General features: G+C 33.8%; 2 protein-coding genes across 2 annotated transcripts in view; both read right to left on the minus strand.

The window, feature by feature from the left end:
- LOC106468797 (glutamine and serine-rich protein 1-like) overlaps positions 1 to 20,916 on the minus strand; it is a gene marked incomplete at its 5' end in the record, with an annotated part of 45,504 nt that overhangs the window by 10,358 nt on the left and 14,230 nt on the right. Inside the window, 2 exons of the mRNA XM_022397158.1 lie at positions 17,280 to 17,446; positions 18,163 to 18,296. Of these exons, the coding sequence (XP_022252866.1) occupies positions 17,280 to 17,446; positions 18,163 to 18,296 (301 nt within the window). The remainder of the gene's footprint in view (positions 1 to 17,279; positions 17,447 to 18,162; positions 18,297 to 20,916) is intronic.
- The window catches only part of LOC106468798, a 14,995-nt gene continuing 4,153 nt past the window's right edge, over positions 10,075 to 20,916 (minus strand). The window contains exon 2 of the mRNA XM_013929237.2: positions 10,075 to 12,465. Coding sequence (XP_013784691.1) covers positions 10,172 to 12,418 — 2,247 coding nt within the window. The 5' untranslated portion in view covers positions 12,419 to 12,465 and the 3' untranslated portion in view covers positions 10,075 to 10,171. The remainder of the gene's footprint in view (positions 12,466 to 20,916) is intronic.

The raw sequence follows: 20,916 nt of genomic DNA on the forward strand, positions 1-20,916 counted from the left end.
TATGAGATTGTTTAATAATGTTTTATAGCTATATTCAATTAATGCCATATAATTTTTATTCACTTACGACTAGCTTCCACAATGTTCTGTACGTTCCTACGGTCCTGTAGTCGCTGTGTCTAACTGTTTTGAATAAATTACCTGGCCATGTGAGTCTAGTGTGGCTCAGTGGATAGCGTTCTCGGACTGTGTGTCCGAGGGTTCATAGTTCCCTTTCGATTGCCGCAAAAAAGCACCCCAACCTTTGGAGTCTGAAGGTTAAATGTCACTATATAAGTGTAGCCCAACAGGTGCTGTTGATAAGTTGTTTTCCCTTTAATCTATCATCTAAAAATTAGGAAGGGCTCTATGCAGATAGCCCTTGTGTAGTTTTGCATGTAAATTATAAAATAAATAGACATATTTTCAACATATGATACAAATAGAAGTTCAAAGGTCAAGTATATGATGTTATTTGAGTAATCGCTGGTGTAATTTAGAACTTCGATTAAGCATTTTTTCAGTACATATATATTATCTCCTGATATGCTTAAAAACTATTTTTTCTACAGGGTGGCCATTTCGCAAAGCTCTGGATGTTGGCTAGAATCCGTGCGTTACCACAAAATATTCCCCGCATACTTTAAGCTGTAAGTATGTATAAAATTGACAGTCAGTCCTTAGTGTGGATGGTAGTGTGCTGTTGACTGAATTTCTTTCCCCTGGTTAATAGTTTCAAAGTAGGAACTGTGGCAGATAAATCTTAGTAGCACCCCTCCCCAGAGGTTCCACATTAAGGATGAGGGCTCACACCGCTATAAACCGGGTTGCGATACTCGTGGTGGGTACAGCACAGATAACCAACTGTGTAGCTTTGTGTTTCACAACAAACAAAAACAAAAAGGTCTCAATAACTTTGCCATAAAATTAAAATACAAAAAATATATATTTTTGTTGGCAGAATTCTGCTATATCTTCTAAGGTGCGGCCATGCGGTATTTACGTTAGCGCAAAATAGCTCCACTAATTTTGTGTTTCTGCTATAAGATAATGAGACTTTCTATTGGGGAAAAGTTTGATATGCATGAATTCTAAACTGGTAAAAAACGTCGCAAAAATCACAACATGTCAATTCAAAATTAAGTTTGTCATCGTCACTTTTAGTATTTCTTAATTTACTTTTTCTACCTTTACTTTGTTTTTATACACGTACAGGTGCGTTTTGTCTTTTTGTAGCCTCACTTTTATCAGCCCCCCAAATGGCACAGCGGTATGTCTGCGGACTTACAACACTAGAATCCGGGTTTCGATACCCGTAGTGGGCAGAGCAGAGATAGCTCATTATGTAGCTTTGTGCTTAATTACAAACAAACACTTTATCTTTTTACAGGTCGCCGGTGTGGTTGGAAGAGCTGAACTCCTTTCAGCTGTCTTCTTCCTGAGTGCCTTGTCTCACTATGTGCGTCATAGACAACGTCATGACTACGTAGGTAAGGCATTGTTTCACGTATCACGTTGCATTGTAACAAAACAACACAGATATGCTTAATATATCATATATGATATAAGATTTTTAACAACATGTACCATTCTCTATAAACAAGGTAGCAAACAAGCTATATTATTATTTTAATTTTGAACTGATGCAAATAAGATCGCCAAAACAATGGAATCGGGTTTTACTATGCCAAAGAAAAGCGCACAGCTAACTAAATTACAGTTGTAAAATAACATTCAGACTTATGTTTAATATGTAAGAAGGGACAAAAATAGACTAAGACCGTAGTTTTAAATACATTGTTTTAATTAATTATACTAGTTTTAGATATACCTTGAGATGGTTAGTATCTTGTTTTATCAAAATAATTATAAATACTTTTATTTAAAATATTTGACTGATTTATCACATTAATCTCTATGATGGATATTTCCAAAACTTATTCATTTCAATTAAGATTAAGTGAAATGGGAAGTTTTTTGTTAATCAATACACCACTTACTTCAGGTCAAATCGTATTATTATTTTACCTATATTCACTTACTACTTTACTGAGGAGCTTCATCAAATTCATCGATAGGTGGTGTGATTATAATATTACTTTAACTATAAGGCTTCTAAATCTACCAAAAGTATTAATTGCGAAAAAGTAGGCTTAGCTTTGTATCAGTTGTAGCAAGATTGGAATCTGTTCCAAAACACATATGCAAACTGCTAAAGCAAAATAATGCTATAATGAACGTGTTGTTAAAACACCGGACGAGAGCTGAGAATTATACGTTAAAACACCGGACGAGAGCTGAGAATTATACGTTAAAACACCGGACGAGAGCTGAGAATTATACGTTAAAACAACGGACGAAACTGAGAATTATACGTTAAAACAACGGACGAAACTGAGAATTGTATGTTAAAACAACGGAAGAAGTTGAGAATTATACGTTAAAACAACGGACGAAACTGAGAATTATACATTAAAACAACGGACGAAACTGAGAATTATACGTTAAAACAACGGACGAAGCTGAGAATTGCCATCTTAGTTATCTAATATGTGTCTAATAACTACGCGTAATATATTTTTTAAAGAAATTGTTTCTTTCATTTCGACAGTGTTGCTATGGATGTATAGCTAAATTGTTTTGACATAGCAGGGCATAATGTAACATAATTGTAATAGTATCCACGATACATACCTCGGGTGAATCTAAAACAACAAGGGCTAAGCATGGCCTAGTGATTAGCGTGTTGTGCCGCGGATCGAAGGGTCCGAGGTTTGAGAAGTCATTTAGCTGAACACGCTCCGTATATTCAGCTATGGACGTGCTTTAAAAGTTCAAAGAGCCATACAAAGACCTTTGGCAGTGGGTGCTGCTAGCTGGCTGCCTTCCATCTATTTAATAGCTTAAAATTAGAAACGGCCATAGCTACGCATAAGGTGCTGTTCAAACTAAAATTTCCAATTCTCAAAACCTAATTGTTCATCAGCTAAAATTTGCCATGTCGTAACATCAAGATTTAGCAAATATTGTTCTAATATGATTTATTTTTATTATAAGAAAGATATTTTAATAGTTATTCATTATAACGTCTAGAAAAGGTTTTTATTTAGATGTGGAAAATGTTACCTCATATTTTTTGAATAAGTGAATGGAAGAGATGCCATATACTTTTTAAAAATTAACAAAAAATAAATGCATAAAATTTGAAAGTCTAAGTTACCTGCCTATAACCAATAATTAACAATCTTTGAGTTATCATTATTGATTTTAATTTCCGTCTGCCTCCTTAATGCCATTAGGGATGGAGTGAACAGCGCGTGAAATTACCTGCAGCGAACGTTAGTTGTGGAAAACCTATTCATAAACTTCACGTATTTATAACTTAAGAGATTTGAATTTAACATGCATAAGATATATACAAAACCAATAATTTTACCTTAGCTTTTCCTAATACAGCAAAAAGATAAACGTGTGAATAATTAACCAACGATATACTATGAAGGAATGAGATACGAACGCAATGATGCTTAGAGGTGAAAAATAATGTTTTTGATAAATTGTTAATTGCCTATTTAGATATGCACGGTAACGAATTTCCTCAAATATTTGCAGATTTCAGGTGTTCATTGAAATATATGCATATCAGCATACTATGATTACGAATTTTGATAAGAATTTATATGAGAAATCAAATGAATTTTCATTTATGATTTTCACGAGAAATGCTTCTATTTATCTTTGTATATATACCATAATAAACGTAGGAGAAGCTCAAAGTTAATTTAATATATTTATTTAACCAATAAATGTTTATCACATTTGGATGCACTATATTTAAGCCACTGTAGGAGGCCTTTCTCATGTATAGACACAACCTGATTTATTTTTGTTTTAATTGACGACTTTGCAAGTCGAGTAATAGTTTTACAACCGCGCTGCTATGATTAAACTGTAATCTCAGTCTGCTAATAATAAATAGACGTTTGTTAGAACCTAAGAATTATTTAATAAAATCTTAAAACTTTATTAATGAACAAGTTAATCATCTTAAGCATGTTCCAAAATACTTTATTACTTTTATTTTTGTATTTTCGCACACGCAAATCTGTAGTAATAGTGTAGTTACTTTGCAACCAGGTTTTAAAACAAATGTTATTAATATGATGTTTAAATTTGTTGCTGTAAATTTCATGAAATAAAATATATAAAAAAGTTTGAAAGTAAAGTTTAACTATGTTCTCTATAAGGAAAGCTTTACAAATAATTAATATCATAAATATATATATCTTTCAGATTTAATATCGTTCAAACGGTAGAGTTGGGATGTTTCAGTATTGACATCATCTACAGTGTAATCTTACACAAGTGAACAATGTTGTAGGTAAAGAACCAGTTACACCTCCTTTACGAAAACGGTAGAAAATCACTTTTCGTAAGAACTGATTGATGTATTAGTTGTTCTTTACTTTCAACTTATCGTTGTTGTTGTGCTTAAATATGTTGAGAAATGAATGTTTCTGATGTTCCACTGTTAAGTTAATACTATGACGTCAACACTACTGAGTTAAAACAGGTAAGTTTAACATCATATTCCCCATTACTCTTTGACCTAAAAAGGCAACATCTTATACGAGTAACAACATTATAAAATGGCGGCTCAAGCGTTTCATCCTGTTTGTTATATTATAGTAGTGATATAGGCACTGAAGAGTTATTCCTTCTGGAAATAGAGCATTTATCACATTCCCTTCGTTGCTAGACTGCCATGCCAAGTGGCTAAAAAAGCAAACAATCAGCATCTTAGATATTTAATGATCGATATTAACTAACCTCATAGGTCAAGGTATCCGTTAAGAGTGTCGCTGTTAAAATATAAAATTGTTTTTTAAGAAGTACTCTAACAAATTTATTGTTGAAGTCCAATGTGGGAGTGCCATTTCTAACTAGCTTCAGAGGGTTACTTCATATAGACCAGTTTTTTTCCAAACCACGACTTTGTTCTTCATTATGATAGAACAAGTTCAAGAAAGGCAGTCCTATTATTCCATGACAGTTAATCAACAACATAAGTTTTTTTTTTTATAAACTGGTTTCATTACTCCTACTATTCATGGAAACGTTTTTTCTGGCTAATTCGATTTAATAATACAATGGAACAAAATCCCTTCTTGGCTATAGGACAGTCTTAGTATAAAACAATACCATAATACAACTGTGTTATCTTTTGACATGTCATCCATCTTTTGTTTTGTTTAACGACAGTTCAAGAAGGCAGTACTTTAGATACATAGCGACCACTCAAGTACAAAGGAAAAAAGAAACATTACACAGGAATTTATAAGGCTTTCACTAACACCAGGCACCCTGGGTCTAAAAAACCCAAGGACGTTTAGACCAACCATTTACCACACATTTAACCTATTATTTGTTTCTATATTTTGTATAACCTGATCTATACGAGTTACTCATGAGACATTAACAATGTGCACACAAACGTTGTATCTAATTCTTTGTGATTTATAGTACTCATGAATGAGTACCTGAGCTATTATTTAGTTTAGTAACAAATGGTTCAAAACTTCATTCAGATTTTCTACTCAACAGTTGATTATATAATTTTTACATAACATTTTAAACAATTTTTAGCTCATCACATTGATCTTCATCCATTAATTTCCACGAATGTTAATGATCCATTTGTTGATGCGGTAATTTCAAAGTTGCTGATAGAATGTTAATATTTTTTATCCTAGAAGTTTTAAAGGAACTTGATAATTTTATTTGTGAACCGCTAGCTAATATTTTGATAGGTCATTGAGTAGTGGAAGAATATTAGAAGATTGGAAGTTGGCTAATGTTAGTCCAATATTTAAAGGATGTGATAAATATTGTTCGGGCAAATGTCGCCTAGTTAGTCTTACGTCAGTTGTTGGAAATATGTTTGATTAAAGATGCATTGCAGAGTCACTTAAAGCAATTTGATATAGTGTCAAAGAGGCAGCATGGTTTCACTAATGGAAAGTCTTGTTTAACAAATCTTCTGACATTATTTGAGGATGTTACTGCAAGAGTTGATGAAGAAAATACTGTGGATTTGGTTTACCTCGATTTTCAGAAAGCATTTGATAAGGTGCCTCACAAAAGACTTGTTGCAAAAATTAAATCTTTGGGTGTAGGGGAACATCTGGAAGGATGAGAAATCACAAGTTAAAAGTTTTGATGTAGGCTATCTGGACAAGGCCATAATCAAAACATCTGGATGGATGCAAAATCATGAGTTAATAAGCACACATATTTACAACAAATAAAATGGAAGTTGTGTAAGAGGCGAAAAAAACAACAAAACAACATAGAACCATTGTAAACAAAATTAACAAGTGAGATAACTAATTTTTTTCCTTTCCAAGTTATTTTATATTTCTGGATTCACAAATGTTTGTACACATTTTTCAACTTTGTAGTATATATATATATATATATATTTTGTTCTAAGCTTTTCTGTGCTGTAGTCTTGTATTAAGTTAAAGCAAAAGAAATATCAGTTGAAGCTCTAAATTCCTAATAACTTTTATTTAAAATAATTCTACCAAAAGCATGTCGTCTAGAGTGGGTAACAATAAAAGACATCAGTTTTAAGATAAACATTTTAGAATATGAATTTCAAATGAGAAAACCAGCTTACTCTGGCAGATGGCATCCAAATAGGATCAGAATCAGAATCATCTTGCTGGTCTTCTCCTTTATTTATTGTAATTGCTGGATCTCCAGGATTTTTAGTGTTTTTCTCATCTATAATAAGGATAAACGAATATAATGCTGATCCAAATATTCATTGTTAAGGAAAATCGAGCCAAAGGTAAATAGCCACTGCAATAAAAAAGAATTATTGAAATTTTTTCATTCTCTTTAAAATTCACAAAAAAATTACTAATTTTAATTACACTGGAAGAGACACTTTAAATCTTGTTTCAGGAAAAAACAACTTAATAACGTTTTACGTTTCTCACAGTCTACAAAATAAATAAACAAAATGACAAACAAGATGAAAAAATTAATTTTAATTACACTGGAAGAGGCACTTTAAATCTTGTTTTAGAAAAAAAAACTTTTTTTTTTTTAACGTTTTACGTTTCTCACAGTCTACAAAACAAATAAACAAAATGTCAAAGAATATTACAAAAATATTAATATTATTTATAGTGGGGAAGTTCTTGCAATGTTGCTTTACAATTTTGGCAGAACAGATAAAAAAAACTTAAGTAGCTTTATATTTCTGATTTCAGTCTGATTTTAACTAAAACACTTGTTATTTAATATACTTGCAAGGAAACAGTCAACCCTAACAAAGGAGAAAAAAAATTGTTCAGTAAAAGTTTAAAAGCAAAAAATGCTATCATAATATTTTCAAAATACATATAAATTTTAAAATGTTAAACTCTCACACACGTCTCATCCACACTCTCTTCTAACTAAAAATAGATGATCTTTTGTGGAAAACCAAAACCCTAATAAAATACTGTTTCAGTGTCAATAGCAAACTTAATTAAACAATTTTAGAAACTGGAGTCAGCATGGTTTAGTGGCTAGTACATTGAGTTCATAATGAAAAGGCTTGAGGTTCGAAACTTGCTCGTGCCTACTCAATGTGTCCTTGAACCAGACACTTTTCCCAGCCTACCCAGCATAACAAGGGGTTAACCTACAACAGACTGACATCCAATTCTCATCTGCCTAAGCTATTGGAACTGAGTACATTAACGAGCAGATTAATTGTTTTTTATCAAATATATTTTTCTATAAGAAAAAAGGCTTACTGACATATAACTTTTTTTGAACAGTATTGTTTTCAAAACCAACTGCATTAATTTTGAAAAGTTGTTATTATTAGATATGATAGTAATTTACTTTTTTTAATGTTATTTAATGAGACTGTGGTAGTGTATAATACATCAGGTCTAAACACTTTGTGGATTTATACTATTGCATGTAATTTTAATGGTTACTTACTAGATACAGGCAGCTATGTCAGAAAAACAGGTATATATATCCATAACTTAGTTTATTTATATGCATTTCAACAATAATTTAAATCAGCAAAATATATTTTGTAACCTACATTACGAATTGGGTTGAGTCTAAAGCCAATCTTGTTTCCCCGCAGACAAAATGTTTTCAACAAAATATCTACTAAAAATAATATATAATATATTTAAAAATATAAAATAATATATTTTGTAACCTACATTACAAATTGGGTTGAGTCTAAAGCCAATCTTGTTTCCCCGCAGACAAAATGTTTTCAACAAAATATCTACTAAAAATAATTCACGATGTTCTATACTCACCCTGTGGTCCGTCTACTGAAGGTTGGTAAACCAAAGGTTTTTTTTCATTGGTATTTAGGCAATGGTTCTCCCCAGGAATATTTGCTTCTCCACCTGGTATGTTACCACAAACTATCGGTTTTGGTTTGGGAGGCCTGCCACGCTTTCTTCTGACAGTAGAATTAAAAAATTGATATTTTCTTCCAACTACTCGTGTACTTGAAATTCGTCCTCTTCCACGAGAGACCGTAAAATGTTTTGAAAGATAGTTTAAGTCTTTTCCTCTTTTCCTTTCAGTAAAACCTAAAGATTGTTCTCTTGTACAAGACTGTACACGATTTGCTGCTTGTGTTTTAGCAACAAAGTTGCCAGACACCGATGATGTACAATACTCATTAAGTTTTAGTGAATTTGAAGTGCTTTCGGTTTCGTTTGACAGATGACGAAGTGCTTGCGCTACAGAACTGGCAATGCCTTGACTGGCATTATCCTCTTCATCTGAAGAAAATGATGGAGCTTCTGGGTTTGGAACAACCATTTTCTGGAGATCTGAGCTATCAAAAGACAGAGAAGAATCTCCAGCTAGGTTTCCTGTGACTGGAGATAAGCTTCTGTCTTTACCACTAGAGTCATTTTTTCTTGAAACAGAAATTCCTGATTCATAAACAGAAAATTGTTCTCCAGCTGTATTTGATGAGAAAGAGCTATTCATAGATCGTCCTCTTCCCCTTGCTCTTCGTCCTCGTCCTCTTCCACAGGTAATTCCTCTTTTTCCAAAAGGAGCATTTGTAGGGATGTCTTCTGTTTTATCAGTAAGAAAACTGAGGAAACTCTTAAAAAAACCACCAAATGCACCAGGTTTTCCAGAGTCTGATTTTTTGTTATCTGTTTTCATTGGAAAGTCAAGAAATCCCAAATCATCTGTAATACTTGGGAGGGACTTGTTAGTCTTACCTTGATTTACTGTTGATGTTTGAAGAGATGAGCTGACATTAACAGAAAATGGCTCATACCTAGTTTCACAAGATACTTCACAATGGTTTATATTTTTCTGAAAGGACTTACTAAGTTCACCAGTTTCTAAGCCCCAATCCTGGCAAATATCATCACAACTTGTATTATCACTGTTTTTTTTGACAGGATGAATACGGAAAGATGGCAGTGTCAAGCCAGAAGAGTCCTGTGTTGAAGACTTTTTATTGTCATTTCTGAAGTCATTTGAAGCCTTTATTTCCATGCCCACACCTCTATCATCAATGGAAAAGGCATCCTTTTGAAAGCCAAATGATGGTATGTCAACAGAAGACGAATGGAGGACTGCATCACTGCATGAAGTGCTAATTGGAGGTTTCCCAAGAGAAGAACTTAAATCAAAACTATTTGAATTAAAGAGACTATCACTCATTCCTGCGTGTCCTGTTCCATGTTGGAGAACTGAGAGAGAATCATTAATCCCACCAGACGAAATCCGGTTATTTTGTTCGGATGCTTCTAGTGCTGAAGCCAGTTCATCTATCGAAACACGAAGTGCTTCTTGGTCAGCTTCCCTTTGTAAAGTTGACATTGTAACATCCATGGGTACCGACTGAGCTCCTTGGCCATTGAAACTAAAACTGTTATGCTGATCACTACTAGCATTTAGAGATGGTGAGATTCCTTGAAAAGTATCTTTTGAGAAATGGACTACATTATCTTGGAAAGCTGATACAGGAATGTCCAAATCTGACTGTTGATAAGAGCTACCAAACTGTAATGGCAAATTATTCATACCAGAGGATGGATGATGATGATGTGGTAAATGATCAGTTGCTACTCTTTTTTGCTGTGGTATTGACAGTGACGTATGAGAAGACTGGAGAAAAGGGTTTTCACTGATACCATTCTGTGTAACTAAACCATTTAAAGACCTTTGAGTATGTGTCCAACTCTTCTGTGCTTCTTTCAGCTGCATATAATCTTCTGATGTCAGTTCCCATGCAGGTACTTTTTTTAGTTTTGCGTTTCTTGAAATTTTTTCTACCTTTAGGTCTTCCCCTTTTACCAGGTTTTCTTTCAAAACCCGTCACCTGGAAATTATCTGGTTGATTGGCAACTGGCTCAAGTGACTCATCAAAATCATAAACTTTCATCCTTTCTTCAGCTGACATCATGTTAGTAAATTGATGCATGTGTGGATGTAGTGGTTGTGGTCCATTCAACATGGAATTCATCTGCATACTTGCTGACTGTGTTCTTGTTTCTTCCATTCCAAGTGCACTATTAATGGAACATAGAGGAGAGTCTTGATCCTCTGCTTGTACATTGCTATGTACCATATTGTGATCTTCTTCCATTAGGTTTCTGGAGGCACTAACACCATTCTGGCTATCAGAACCAAGAGGAGTACTGACAACATCAAGAACACAGTTTTCTTCTACATTATGAGAATGCATCTGATTCTGTAGCTGATCAAAGAATGCCTGTTCACTCATGTCTAGGTGATTGCTTTCAACAGAAGATTGAGAAATTGCTGTATGCTCTCCATTATAACGAGATTTTGGAGAGGAAGAAGGATCACTTTGAGCTGAAAAGTTGGTCTGATTTGAAGATACAGTGCCAGCTTGAGTAATAACAGAAGAGTATATGGCAGTGGCATCCTCATGACTAGAAACAAAAGAATTGGGAACATAGGCTTGTCCAACAGACACTGAAGGAGAAGGATGAACAGGAGTTGGTGCTTGTGTTGGTGTGCTCATGGGCGGATACGTTGATTGCATAACAGGTGAAGTATTGTGACTTATATTTTGTGGACTGTAATCTTGTGTTGCTGAGCCTGAAGAACAATGACTTTTAGATGAAGGAGGTGCAGAAGATGCAAAAGGTGAATGTTCTTGCATGTTATTCCCAAAATTAAAAATGTGCTCTTCATTAAATTCAGGACTACTTCCAAGCTGATGTTTTGAAGAATGTGTCGAATGAATGTTCTGAACATTTTGAGACATTAGTGTTTCTCCATTACCATTGGTTTCTTCTGAACCAGACCTATTGGTTATGGGGCCTTGTCTCTGAGTCTGTATATGGTGAAACTGAGGGCTAACAATTACACTTGTTGTTGGTAAGAATGACTCTTTATCAGTTGTACCATCTGACATTTTTTGTTCTGATTGTGTATTATATCCATTTTGTTTTTCCATATGAAGATCTAAAGGAGCATATGTAGAACTGGAGTATGATGGCTGAGAAACTAAATTATGAGATGCTGGAATCATTGAATTTGACGAATAAGCACGAAAATCCGGTTTAGAAGCGTATAATTCTGCTACGCTATTCAAGTAGGAATCTGTTTGTCTTGTTAGGGGAGAAGAGTAAGTATTCTGGGAATCCACCAATGAGGAAGGAGGGCGAGCAGGTGAAGGCAAAATATTCCTATACGTCTGAGCTAAGTCTTGATCATTCAGTTGTCCCCCAATGGATCCTCTGGGAGACTTGCTCACTTGAGTTTGAAGTTTATCCGTACTGTTTTCAACTGCAAGAGATCTTGACATAACTGTTTCTGAAGAAAAAGATCCAAATGGATTTCCAGCAGGACTAACAATATTTGAATGTCTCCATGAAGCAGCAGCCATATGTGGATTAAACAGTGCTCCAGATCCAATTCCAGTAGTTCCTGTCATAGCTGCTGCCATGTTGGCACCAGCACCCATGTGATTTGGAGTCATTCCACGATGAGCAAATCCTCCTCGAAGATCACTCAAGTCTGGTTCTTTGCGAGCTGCTTTCAAAAACCCTGCTCCTGTTGGCAGTCCAGTAAAATGGCTCTTTGCTGCAGCAGACTGAAACTGAGCAGAAAGAAGGTTATGTTCATATCCAGAAGACAAAATATTGGCAGAATTGAATGATGCCTCAACATGATTAGGAGGTTGTGGAGGGTTTAATCCTGGATGAGGTGCTAAAAGAAAAGGATGAGGAGTTGTTCCAGCACTATAACTTCCAACATGATCTTGACGTGATAATGTAGATGACAATCCCAATTCACTCAGTTGAGCTTGTTGTGAGAAAGATGCAGGAGAAGAACCCACAGTACTACCTAGTCTAGAGTAATGTTGTGTATAGGCAGACCACGTCGATGGGTCCATTGTTTGTCCTAGTGATGACTCGAAACCTCTGTTCTTTCACTAGGGACCTTGAAATAAAAATAATTGTGTTAGATAATGGAACCTGCAATTTTTTAACACAACCCCAACAACCATGTCTACTACATAAATTGGCAACATGTTATACCACTATGATCTAAAGTTATAGAGGAAATGTTTATTATTTTAGAAAAACAATAATAAGTTATCAAGGATTTTCATTTTGTAAATATGTCAATCGTGTATTTGTTAAAATTGGAACATCAATATAAAAATCTATTGTTCAGGTTACTTGAACTATTAACTGTGTTTTTGTTTAATGTAAAATACAAGTTACCTCACCAGCATTTAAACATTATGCACAACACCTTTAGCCAAGCTATCTCATAAAGTTATATATATATATATATTTGTCAAATACTACATCTGAACCTCAGCTTCAGAAATTTAAATTTATTTCCACTAATATTCAAGTTCACATTTTGAACCTTTTTAAAAAGACTGCTGTCCTAAAACTAGGAATATGATCCTCATTAATATAACATACAGATAATGGAAATCCTTCAAGGCTATTCTTGTACATCCACTGCTGAAGAAAAAAACAGTAAAAATAATTTTAAACCCACTCTTTAGTTTAAAGGAATTCACTAATTTGCCAGCTTCCACTTCTATCGTTGACAACTCATTCCATAAAATAATCACCCTGTTAGATAAATAAATCCATTTTAAGTGGTGTCTATCCTGTCTTTTCAAAATTTTAAACACTCATCCTATTTTCCTCAGGATACAGCATAAAGAAATCAGAGGCTTTCATCCAATCAATCTCAAGGATAATTTTGTAAATTTACATAAGATCACCTCTTAACCTTATTTTCTCGTGAGAAAGTACAATAGACATTAACCTCCTCATAAAATAACCTTTCTATCTCTGTAGTCATAAAAGTAGCCCTCCTCTGAACCTTTTTCAATAAGTGAGTATTCTTTTTTTATACAAGGAGATCAAATGAGGCCTAACCAATGATTTGTGTAAGGAGATAACTCTTTTAAGTTGTCAGTAATATCATCGCCCCCCTCCCTCATTCTATTTATTAACTTTTCATGATTTTTCATAAATGAAATTTAGGTTACAATTCTCTTCATGAATCCATGAAAAAGCAGTAACCATTTTAGTTCATTAATTAGTATGTATTTCTAGTGAGCTTTGGAATATCCCACTGTCGGGTCCCTCAACAGACCATGGGCCAGTCCCCCCCCCCTCGTCAGCCCTGGTACAAGTAACTTATCTAGATACAGGAATATGTATATATTTCATAAAATTTTAAAGGGACAAAAAGGAGATTATCAGCCCATCAAGGATGTCCCTTCCAGCTTCCAACCATAATCACCCTTTCCTACCCATGTATTCATCCAATCTTTTATTGAACTGAGTTAAATTTTCTTCCTCCAACACCATTGAAGGCAGCTCATTCTGATAGCCAACCATCGTGTTTGAAAAATAATACTGTCTAAACTGCAGACAACTCCTATGCTGCCAAAATTTGAACTTATGACCCCTATTGTTTTTACTTCTAAACACAAAAAAGTTTGATGGATCTATATTATCAATACCCTTAATAATCTTAAACACCTCAATCATATCCCCTCTGATCCTTCTCCTCTTCAGAAAAAACAAGTTTAGAGATTTTAGTCTCTCCTCATAGGACAATCTCACCATCCCAGGTATCATCCTAGTGGCTTTTCCCTGAATCTTCCACAAAAATTCAATGTCTTTCTTGAGGAAGGTAGCCCAGAACTGAACACAGTACTCTAAATGAGGCTTTACAAGTGATCTATACAGTGAAACAATAATATCTCTTGTCTTGTATTAAATATTTCTATAGATGCTACCCAAAATCTTATTAGCCCTATTGCTACCTATAACACAATGTTTAGATGAATTAAATGATTTTTAGATCAAAACACCAAGATTGTTTTCTTCAGCCATGGTATTAAATGTGTTACCATTTAAATCATAACAATAATTTGAATTGTGAAAATCTACATGCATCACCTTACACTTTGGATAGTTAAACATCATCTGCCACGTATTGGCCCAATGCATCAAATGATCTAAATATCTTTGTAAGTCTGAAGCATCTTTGATACAGTTAGTCACCCAAGAAAATCTTAATGTCAACTGCAAACTTCATGTTAGTCATTCCAGAGTCAATATCATTAATATAAATCACAAACAACAGAGGACCCAGCACAGAGCCCTGAGGCACACCACTTGTAACTGTGATCCAGTCAGATCTAACTCCATTTATTACTACTCTCTGCTTTCTACTCTCCAGCCAATTTTCTATCCAATTTAATAACATTTATGGACAAGGACATAATCAAAACATCTGGAAGAATGAGAAATCACAAGTTAAAAGTTTTGATGTAGGCTATCTGGACAAGGCCATAATCATGTATAGACGTGCACATTTAATGATGGGTCCATTACTAACACATGGTGAGTTGTCCCAACACTATAAACAAAATTTCTACAAATGTAGACCATCTACACTGAAGTTAAAATACAAAAACAATTAAACACTTTGAATGATTTAAAAGAATACTTTTCTCTAAGTTTACTTACAGAAGAAGAATTTCTGTACAGGACTTTTCCATCAGCCTCGTAAGCTTCAAACCTCTGAAGCAAGGATTTTCCTTCTATTCTCCACAAAGGAGGATGCTTATCGAGTTCATAGCCACTCGATAAGATGAAGTCCCCAGGCTACAAGACAAAAATGAATATGTATCTCAAATTATTGTGTTTCCTATTCTCAAATACAATAACAGTTGCAAGCTCATAGATGCAAGCTAACAAGTTCCAATATAACAGTTGCATGCTAACAGATGCAAGCTAACAAGTTCCAATATAACAGTTGCAAGTCAACAGATGCAACAGCATAAAATTTCTCAAGTAATCTATTAAACACACACACAGAGTTTAGGAGGTAGATCAAAAGTTACAGAAAGGTCAACCACGGATTACTTAAAATAACTGCTTCTCATAATAAATACACACCAGTCCATTTATACAACAATAGAAAAAAACATAGTAAAAAGAAAAAAATTTTACTAATGTTGCTGCCAACCAGTTGCTTCCCCTCTAGTCAGCAAGTGAAAATGAGTTACAGTGGCAGACAGCTTTAGCAATTTTCCAAAGCAAAGACAGGGGGAGCAATCTTGGTGGCAATGGGAATTGAACTTAAGACCCTTGATTTTTGAAGCCTCGTGAAAGGCAAAATATTCTGACACACAAAGAAGATTGTTTTGAACTATTTAAGTTTTAAAATATCCAATACTGAAATGTACATTGTAATTTTTGTTTTAGATTTCATGTTTCACTCAAACTAAATCAATTTTAAAGTTTTAGTCTTCATTCAAAAGTTAAATATATTTAATAGAATAAGGTCAGTCCTAGGAAAGTAGTGAATACTGGGTGAATATTATCAAGATAGGCTGCTACCTCTTCATCATGTAATCATCACATTTAACAGCTCAGGTACACTCGACCATTTTAACCCTTACATTCTGATATTTTCACACTTTTGTTACCTAAGTGTTAAACCTAAATGTGCTTAATTTAGATACAGAAAATTAACTACAATCAAATATCCTAAGACTAACAAAATGCTTGCTGGTTCAAGTAATATTGTTACTTGAGTGATTTACAAACAGATATTCATAACAATACGTACACGAGAGCATAAATTTTAGAAAATAAAGACACTGTTATTTAAAATTCCATTTAAATGTTTGAACTATTATACATTTTCTTACGGGTATTAGTATTTCATAACAAGTACTTCGAGCACTTAATTCAAATGTATAAACACTTATTCGAACACATAAAAGTTTTCTGGCAGTAGATTTTTTCACTTACTCGATACAAGCATTCTCTCACTTCCTGTTGCTTACTACGACGAGAGTACCTAGAGCTGTGCCTTATTTGTTGTTCTTCTACTTTTCCTTCATCAAGTTTTGTCTCCGTTTCTGAAAACGTATGTTTACTATCATGACTCTCAATGTCAATATCATCCTTACAAAGCAGTGATCGCCGTCCAGGTCTTCTCCCCATCCCTCTTCTTCCCCTACCCCGTCCTCGACTTCCTCTTCCATGATACTGAAACACAGAGAAAAATCTATAGACGACTATAATTTCTGATAGTTCTTTTATTATTAAGAAGTGGACTACAAGGAGAAAAGTTTTTTATTCCCAAAAGGCAGTGAATGAAATCCCAAGTCACGAATTATTATTTCCTTAAGGATGAGAAATCACGAGTTAAATGTTTTGATGTAGGCTATCTGGACAAGGCCATAATCAAAACATCTGGAAGGATGAGAAATCACAAGTTAAAAGTTTTGATGTAGGCTATTGTTGGGACAACTCACCATGTGTTAGTAATGGACCCATCATTAAATGTGTACGTTTATACTGTTGGGACAACTCACCATGTGTTAGTAATGGCCCATCATTAAATATGTATGTTTATACTGTTGGGACAACTCACCATGTGTTAGTAATGGACCCATCATTAAATATGTATGTTTATATTGTTGGGACAACTCACCATATAAACGTCAATTTTAATGGATAAAAATTTGTCGGATCACATATAAACGTCAATTCTAATGGGTAACCTAAAGAGGGCTTACATTTGACACGCATTTTTAATTTTTTTACTTTTGTGAGGGTGTAAGTTAATATCTGAAGTTCTGTACAAATACTCTACTTATATGGATCTAACAGCCTGTAAAATTGTAGCCAGATTGGAGCGTATTAAAAAAGGGAAAAGTTATACGGAATGACCAAAACTAGATATCTTGTTACCTGACACTTAACCAATTCGGCATCTTTTCGGGGCATTACATTAACACACGGATACATTTCCGCACACTGCAGAAGCTCTGGCTCCAAAGACGCCTGCTGAAACAGAAGTTTTTTCTTATCTGTCGTTATTCTCTCTATTCCCTTCACATGGGAGAGGAAGTACTCATCTGAAAACAGATACGTGTATAACATTTTGATGCTGTACTGGCACTAAAACCTTACATGGTAAAAGCAGTCATTTTCTTCAGTGGAAAAAACAAATTACACAAGATTTGTTGATAAGTCAAAATTTGTATATAAAACCAACAGCATTTTCCAAAAACTTAGCCAAAAAAAAACAAACACTAAATTGTTTTTAATATGTTCAACATCATATTTATTTCCCTTTCGTGATGAAAAAGAAACCACAATCCTGTATATATTTGTTATTAGTAAACTGAGATCATCATTAGTTTTCGAACATAACTTCAACATGTCACACTATCTCTATCTTCTGTACCAATATTTAAAATTCTTAAAGATTTGTAAGACACCTAATTCATTATGCTCTGATGTTACTTATAGCCAAGTGTTCAGGCATGGTAGTGGACTTTTCTGGAAAGAACAAACATGTCATGGTGGTGGGCAGTGAACCAAGAATCTGATGGTAGTGACATTGCAAAACATAACTCATGACTTTATTACAATAAAAATATCACACATCTATTGGTTCATGCCATAAGATGAAAGTCAAAAATTGTTTGAATTTGAAATTACACACTATCAGCTGTTATCAATGTTTCTTTAAACTCCCCTCCCCCTAATCACAAGATTAATGTAACGAGCCCATTACTTTACGATATACACCTTGTAATATAACATGTAAAAAAAATCATACACTTACCACTTTCTTTGATGATTTCTGAAATAAAATTTGGATCAAGGACTTGGCTAATTAAAGTCTGAAGGAATACTTCAAAGTTCTCCCTTTGTGGATGAGTGTTCTCATCTTTTGTTAATTTGACAATGTCACCATTTCTGTGGGAATAAAGTTGACATTTCATTAAAACAATGAACATTTAGACCAATATTAACATCATTCAAGCATGTATGTATCTTCACATCAACATTAACATCATTCAAGCACATATGCATCTTCACATCAATATTAACATCCTTCAAGCATGTATGCATCTTCATGTTAATATTAACATCCTTCAAGCATGTATGCATCTTCACATCAACATTAACATCATTCAAGCATGTATGCATCTTCACATCAATATTAACATCCTTTAAGCATGTATGCATCTTCACATCAATATTAACATCATTCAAGCACGTATGTATCTTCACATCAATATTAACATCATTCAAGCATGTATGTATGTATCTTCACATCAATATTAACATCATTCAAGCATGTATGTATGTATCTTCACATCAATATTAACATCATTCAAGCATGTATGCATCTTCATATCAATATTAACATCATTCAAGCATGTATGTATCTTCACATCAACATTAACATCATTCAAGCATGTATGTATCTTCACATCAACATTAACATCATTCAAGCATGTATGTATCTTCACATCAATTTTTGCACCTCTTGCACTTTGTTGAAACAAGACTGAACTTACTGACAATGCCATATAAATTAACAAGTAAATTTGCTAACTCAATAATTAATCATCATTTACTCAAGCCTGACTTGAATTTTTATACTGGTCAAACAATTTCCTAAACTTTCAAACCTCACTCCGACAAAACAATGTCTTAAGATAAAAAAACAACCTACAAAAATACTTCTCAAACAGTATTTTTCAATTACTGTCAATGTTTAACATGTTCAGTAAAGTAAAAAAAAAGGCCTTAAGGTCTAATAAATGTTATAAAATATAATGTTAAGACAGTAAATATTTCCTAAGTAAATCTATCATTATTATTTCTAAAAATCTTTCCTGGAGTTACAGATTATCTGAGTTTACAAAAGTCTACATTTTTATACTCCGGTGAGCATTACATAATTTAAATAACTTGCATTTCCTTATCTTCTTCTTTCTTCTGCACGTCAAGTAGCTCCACAACAGTGTTGTCACGACTGTTTGAATGAACACGAACTGTAGCTGATAGGTATTTACCCCGTTCTGCCAGATTCCAAGCTGTATACTAGAATATTTCACAATAATCTCAGGTCGATTTCACACAAATAACACGTGAAACTAGTACCTAAAAGTCAAATTCACGGAATGTTACTATCCATAGGATTTTAGACAAACATAAAACCATTTGGCCCATGAAATACTAGAGAGCATTTTGGTTAAATATGACGGACCCAACGCATAGGTTACCTAATCCAGTCAGTGAGGCACTGCGGCAAAGACCCGAAGATGCCAGAATAAGGTGAAATACTTGACTGTCATACTTAGTTACGATGGACAACTGTCGTCATTAAATATCACTAGAAGAAGCAATATAACCGTGTCTTAATCTTTAATGCTAATTATCCACCTCCAATACAGTTGTTGTTTTATCATCTGACTATACTAAATCATTATTTTTAATAGCTTTTAGGATGCGAACTTAGGCCCGCTGTTCATAAAATGTACATATTACAATTTCAAAGACTACAGATTTGAGACCTATTCTAGCTTTTCCACGCTTGAAATCAAGTACTTTTTATTGGCTACTTAAGGTAACAGATTAATCCTCAAGTTCCAAGCTGTACGAAGTTACCGTGGTAAAGCACAATTTACAACAATTTAAACCATATTATGTTTGTCTTCAAAAGCAACAAATATATATCTTACTCATTATTATGTAATAATATAATGAATTTTAATATTAAAAATATATTCCAGAACTTTCTTTTATTGGTAAAGTATGTACTACAAAATAAATACAAGAGTAACCAGGCAACAGAATAATATTTTTTTTCCCTTAAAATATTAAGTTTAAAAAAAAAAGGAATTCACAAATCAGAGCTCACGATACGAAACATAGAAAAAAACATTAAAATTAACTCTAAAACTAAACTATTGGCAAGTTTAGGAAACCTTAGCCGATTTAAGAAAACTTCACTGGGGAAGAAAATAATAGAGTATTATTTGACATCATTAAGTCTTATCGAGTTCAGGATCAATTTGGCAGAATCTTTCAACACCAAGCAGATCGATACGTGGGAAGAAGTTTTGATTAGGTCTTGCTGAATGTTACAAGTCATACATATTTAATGATGCGTCCATTACTAACACACGGTGAGTTGTCCCAACACTATAAACATACATATTTAATGATGGGCCCATTACTAACACACGTGATCCGACAAATTGTTATCCATTAGAGTTGACGTTTATACGTGATCCGACAAATTGTTATCCATTAGAGTTGACGTTTATACGTAATCCGACAAATTGTTATCCATTAGAGTTGACGTTTATACGTGATCCGACAAATTGTTATCCATTAGAGTTGACGTTTATACATAATCCGACAAATTGTTATCCATTAGAGTTGACGTTTATACGTAATCCGACAAATTGTTATCCATTAGAGTTGACGTTTATACGTAATCCGACAAATTGTTATCCATTAGAGTTGACGTTTATACGTGATCTGACACATTTTTATCCATTAGAATTGATGTTTATAC

This window comes from Limulus polyphemus, unplaced genomic scaffold (assembly GCF_000517525.1).
Source record: "Limulus polyphemus unplaced genomic scaffold, Limulus_polyphemus-2.1.2 Scaffold3168, whole genome shotgun sequence".
Taxonomy (NCBI): Eukaryota; Metazoa; Arthropoda; class Merostomata; order Xiphosura; family Limulidae; genus Limulus; species Limulus polyphemus.